This window comes from Sabethes cyaneus, chromosome 3, assembly GCF_943734655.1.
Source record: "Sabethes cyaneus chromosome 3, idSabCyanKW18_F2, whole genome shotgun sequence".
Classification (NCBI taxonomy): Eukaryota; Metazoa; Arthropoda; class Insecta; order Diptera; family Culicidae; genus Sabethes; species Sabethes cyaneus.
This window is the reverse complement of record NC_071355.1, coordinates 22,211,395-22,216,695: the sequence shown is the minus strand read 5'-3', so window position 1 is coordinate 22,216,695 and position 5,301 is coordinate 22,211,395. Positions and strand designations below refer to the sequence as shown.

Below are 5,301 nucleotides of genomic sequence, written 5' to 3'. Positions count from 1 at the left end.
ATCTGTCAAAATTTTCTATTGGGTCGTTCTGTTTGACAGTTGGCTTATCCGCCCCTTTCAAATGTTAGTCGACATAATGCCTCATGCTGAGAAAATTCGGCCAAATGAAATTTCGGCCTTCTGTGACTGTTGTTGAAATTCATCTTCGGCAATTCGTGATTCGGCCATTTGTGTTTCGGCCATTCGGTACCAGCCTTCAAAAGCGCGCCGTAAACAGCACTCAACGAAACTTCCCACACATTCCACTTGTTGCAGATTGCAGTTAGTGCTTGCTGCTGTTATTCCGGTGGTTCCGGTAGTTGATTGTTAACGAACTTTATTAAATAAATCATTTTGTTATTTTCAGTGGTGTTTGATTAATAGTTTCCAAAAACTAACTGCGCTAGTGTAAAAACTTAAGTGAGACCTTTTCTAGTCACAAGCAGCAAGTACAACAATATGTTTTGAACGGTAAGAAATAAAAAAAATGCAGCAATATTTAATGCGAAACTATGACGAGGAAATCACCAATCTCCTCAACAATCCAGACGATTTGATTCACGTTTCCCTGAATGTGAGGTAAGGAAGAGTGGCAGTCTAAAATGTTGCAAACAAGTTACTACATGTTTTTTTTCGGCACAGCTTAGCACATTTACATCGGAAACAACCTGCCCTGTATCAGGCACTGCTGCAGAACTCTCGCCAAGAGCTTCCAAAATGGGACTCGAGTCTCGTAGAGGCACAAAAGTCACTCATCGAGGGCAATATGTTTCTCGAGCCGGGCTTCCAGATCAAGCAAAACTGTCACGTTCGGTTCGTCGGCATGCCGCTGACCGTTGCGCAAGCCGTACGGAAAGCCGGTACGTACCCGGGTAACGATCAGGTCGGGCAGTTCCTGCAGGTGAAAGGTACCGTCAGCCGTATGACCCAGGCCCGGCCGCTGGAGTACAAACGACAGTATGTGTGTAGCCGATGTAAAAATGAAATTGTTCTTGAAGCACTGTACGAGGAAAGTTATGTGTTTAATCCACCCAGTGGTTGTCCGCTGGCGAACGAAAGCGGATGCAAGGGTTATCTGCAGCAGAAGAGCGCTCAACCGCAGCCTGACTATTGTCAGGACTATCAGGAGGTGCGTATTCAGGAGATTATGAGTGATCTCAATGTTCCGGCTACGCTTTTGATAACGCTAGAAAATGACTTGGCGGACAGCTGTCAGCCAGGAGATTGTGTGACCGTTGTGGGAACCATGGAGCGACGCTGGGGTCCATGTCTTGCTGATAAACGCACGCTGGTCACGATCGCCATGAGGGCGAACAGCGTATCGAAGGAGGAGAACAAAATGACTTTCGGGAAGGAACTTCCCGAGCATCTGGTTTTTACGCGTGTCGAGTGGGACAGTATGGTGAAGGAAATCGGCGAACTTGCGGCGAGAGATTTTCTGATACAGTCGATATGTCCGGAGATTCACGGCATGTACCCGGTGAAGCTTGCGGTGGCTCTGTCGTTGGCGAGTTGTACCGAGCGGTTTCTCGGTAGTGGAAGAACGGTTCGAGGTCACTCGCACTTGCTGTTGGCGGGTGATCCCGGCCTAGCGAAGTCACGGTTGCTGGAGTGTGCCTCGGAAATTGCAATACGGTCGGTTTTTACGACCGGCATAGGATGCTCGTCAGCTGGTTTGACGGCAACTGCAGTGCAGGAGAATGGTGAGTGGCACCTGGAGGCTGGAGCACTCGTCCTGGCGGACGGGGGAGTTTGCTGTATCGATGAGTTTAGCTGGATGCGCGAGACGGACAAGGGTTCGATCCACGAGGCGATGGAACAGCAGACGGTTAGTATCGCCAAAGCGGGACTGCTATGCAAGTTGAGCACCCGATGCGTGGTGATGGCGGCAACCAATCCGAGGAATCTCTTTTCGATGGCCGATATGGTGGAGAGTTCGAGCTTGGGTATTGGGGGTCCACTGCTTAGTCGGTTCGATTTGGTTTTGACCCTGTGCGATGGCAGGGACTCGGAATGGGATCTGCTGAAGAACAATCACATCCTTTCCTCGTCGGTAGTTGACGGTGCAAAGGAGAAGTTTGATCAAACTCCCTCGGGTGGGCATTGGAATCTGGAAAGGCTGCAGACGCATTTCCTAGCTATTAAGGACATTCATCCGAAGATTTCGGACGACGCCAATGCGGTTCTAAGTAAGCGAATAGATAGATTTCCATTTAATATTAAATAAATAGATTTTTTTTACCGGTTGTTCCAGGTGCATACTATAAGCAATGCCGAGCTAGTTTGCAACGCGATCAAGCACGAGTCACGGTGCGTTTAATGGACAGTTTAGTGCGCCTTTCGCAATCCCATGCCCGGTTGATGTTTCGCGATGAAGTCAATCTGCTGGATGCTATGACCGTTATTCGACTGATGGAATCCAGCTGGGGCTTTGGATTGGTTATAGGCCCATTAGATCTGATTCGATCCCCGCTCCCACTGGGACCTAGTCACGAAGAAATCGATAAAATTTTGCACCAACTAGGTTTGACTGAGTCGGTGCAGAAAGTTTCACTGCCGAAGCAAGTGGACAGAGCCAAGATCGACCAGTATCTTGATGCGCAAGCTGCCAAAAAGGCCCAAATGGAGGCGGCTCCGGCTCACCGGTTAGATAGCACTCAGTCAGGAAGCCAATTTGAAGAGCAGGTCCTCAAAGAATTGGACAACAATCAACCAGATAAAAACTGCGCAAGAAAACAAGAAACTGCTGGCCAGCAAAAACGTAAGACTATTGAAGAAGGCGACTTGTATTCCAAATATTCATTCACTCAAATGAAGAGAAATACGGTCAAAAAATTAAAAGTTTCTGTTCCTTCTAAGAATTCTACCAAGCAAAAGTCGAAGGAGTTGGTAGAACCGAATCCTAACCTAAGTGATAATGTAGCTGCCAATGAATTGGACTCGATTTTAAGTAATTTGAGGCAAAATTTCATGCATGAGCTTTCGAAAGCCACCCAACCAGCTAAATCTAGCGATCATCCAGAATCAGCGGCCGCGCCACGAGCGAGTCAGCTGGATCTCAATTTTCCACCAGCAAGTGGAAAGCCAAAAACTTCACGAGAGGAATCGTTCAATGCAATGCTTGATATCAGTAATCTTATGGACGATAATGATGAAGAACCGGATTCAGTCGGTAAATGTGTGGCACCCACTTTACAAACGACAAAATCCAACGCCAGTATGTTTGACGATTCTGATCTGTTCAAAACTAAGCCAACCCAGCAGGGTGGCGACGAGAGATTTAGCAGCAATCATGCTCTACTGTCAAAGCCCATACAAGAGCTGAGAGTGGTTAACAAATTTGTTCTCAAGCAACCTAGTCGAGATCCTATCTCATCCCAGGGCCGCAACACAACAGTTGGTCCCATCGGTGAAACCGACCCCGCGGAACAGTCAACATCCCGCTATCGATTTACCCTCTCGTCGCAGACGAGAAATCGCCCCATTAAACCACCATCCCAAAATCCCATGCTAGTAAGTCAACTGTCATCGCTTGATGACGAATTCGATCTGGACCTCGGCGACGAGGATAACATTTTCACCCGACGGGAAAAGGCGAACGCGAATGAGCAGCACCAGACCGAAGAACCAACCACCACCGAAGCACGCACCGAACAACGACCACTTTCCGAAGGTACGCTGAGCATAATTCGTGGATTTGAATTTGTGCCCCGAGAGGAAGATGCGACGACGAAAGACGACAGTGCATCGAACGCGTCGAAGGCCGAGCCGCCGAGGGTAGCTGTTGTGCTACCGGAGCCGGACTTTTTGGTCACGCTTGGCGAACAGCGTGATCCGGATGAGGAGTTGGCGTTTTTGGATGCAGTTGATTTTTAAGCAGTTTCGAATAAAGTTGTTGGTTGTTTTATTTTAAAAGTAGTGTCGGAAATTTTCTCGCTATTTTTTCCTACCTGTTTTCTACTGTTTTTCAGCCAATCTCGGACTCCTAGGGCTAGGAAGTTTTACCAGATACTTCTTTCAAGTACCACATCTACAACCGTGGCGTTAGAAAGTAGAATATCCACGCCTGAATATTCTGAAACACACCTGGAGGCATCCAAATGTAGACTCGCTAGCTCTCAGATCGATCAATACGGTCGATAAACAAATCGTAGAAAAGTAGGAAGCTTTGGAGGCTGGCTGGAGGAACACTCATGGTGCCATTGAAACAACTGCCGGAGAGGTGGCGGGCACGATGCGTGGGAGACAGCGTTTCGGCCGGTTTGATGCCGAATGCCATAGAGAGTGACCAAGTGAGGGTCACTCCAAGACGGATCAAATGTTTATCCTGCGTGTACAGTTGTATCCTGTAGACTTATCATCTGTTCGTAGACTTTAAGGCAGCGTAAGATTCCGTTAAAAGAAACGAGTTGTGACAGATAATGCTAGAATAATGGCAAATGAACGGAGTCTCGGAGCCAAGAGACGAAATTGTGCGAAACAACAACGAGGTTGCCGAGGTCTCCGATAAGATCAATGCAGCAACCGCAATGCGAGCACTACCTGGGCTTGAAAACCCCGAATAAACCGACTTCTGGCACCAAACTCGATAAGAACCCCGAAAAGCTTGTGGTCAGCTCCCCACTCAAGTTATTCTGGGTGTATTCCTCGCATTTCCACCCCGTGACCTCATTTCCTTTAGAGTTGATATTCTCATGGCGTACAAAAATGCAGCCTTGAATCCTGATACTTGGCCGAGTTCCTACCAGCCGAATTTGAATGACCGTGACTTCAGACAACCGCACCGCATGTTTCATCGCTCAACGTCATTCTGGGACGCACTGTAGATGGAATTATGGATGTCCCCGACCTCCCCGCCGTAGTTGAGCCTTTCCAGCCAGCGACCAGCAGCCGTACCGGTCCTACTGGCGGGTGCAGGGAACGGGGCTTCTAAATTCTCCTGTCAGGCAAGTTTGAAATCGTTGATCCCAACTCCACTGTTGATCCGTTCTCCGCTTTTAGTTTATCGCCATCGAACTTCTCAGAATTTCGTCCCATCCACGTCTATTACCAGGACGTTGGTGGTATGAACCAAGTGTTCCTGACTACCTGCTAGCATGCGCCGACAGTCCGTACGAGATAATTGTGCTGCCCGAAACCTGACTTGACAAACGTACATACTCTCGGCAGATATTTCGGCCGAACTACGAGGTTTTTCACTGTGATCGAAGTGTGCACAACAGCCGCGAAGCTACGGGAAGCGGAGTTGCAGATCTTCGTCATCGAAAACATCGAGTGGTTACCACCAGTCGAGCAAAGTAAAGTAAATCTATCTATTTACCT

The 5,301-nt window shown here is 48.2% G+C and overlaps 1 protein-coding gene across 1 annotated transcript; it reads left to right on the top strand.

The window, feature by feature from the left end:
* The first annotated feature begins 466 nt into the window (after window positions 1–466).
* LOC128739374 (DNA helicase MCM9-like) lies at window positions 467–3,855 on the top strand. The gene is made up of 3 exons (XM_053834858.1): window positions 467–558; window positions 622–2,168; window positions 2,234–3,855. The coding sequence occupies exons 1-3, from the start codon at window positions 467–469 to the stop codon at window positions 3,853–3,855; spliced, it is 3,261 nt and encodes a 1,086-aa protein (XP_053690833.1).
* The last annotated feature ends 1,446 nt before the right edge of the window (window positions 3,856–5,301 follow it).

Bases quoted from the DNA above. Each gene is read 5' to 3' on its own strand.
- LOC128739374 (XM_053834858.1), top strand. From the start codon at position 467: ATGCAGCAATATTTAATGCGAAACTATGACGAGGAAATCACCAATCTC. The intron at 559-621 runs GTAAGGAAGAGT...TTTTCGGCACAG, and splicing joins CACGTTTCCCTGAATGTGAG to CTTAGCACATTTACATCGGA. The intron at 2,169-2,233 runs GTAAGCGAATAG...CGGTTGTTCCAG, and splicing joins CGACGCCAATGCGGTTCTAA to GTGCATACTATAAGCAATGC.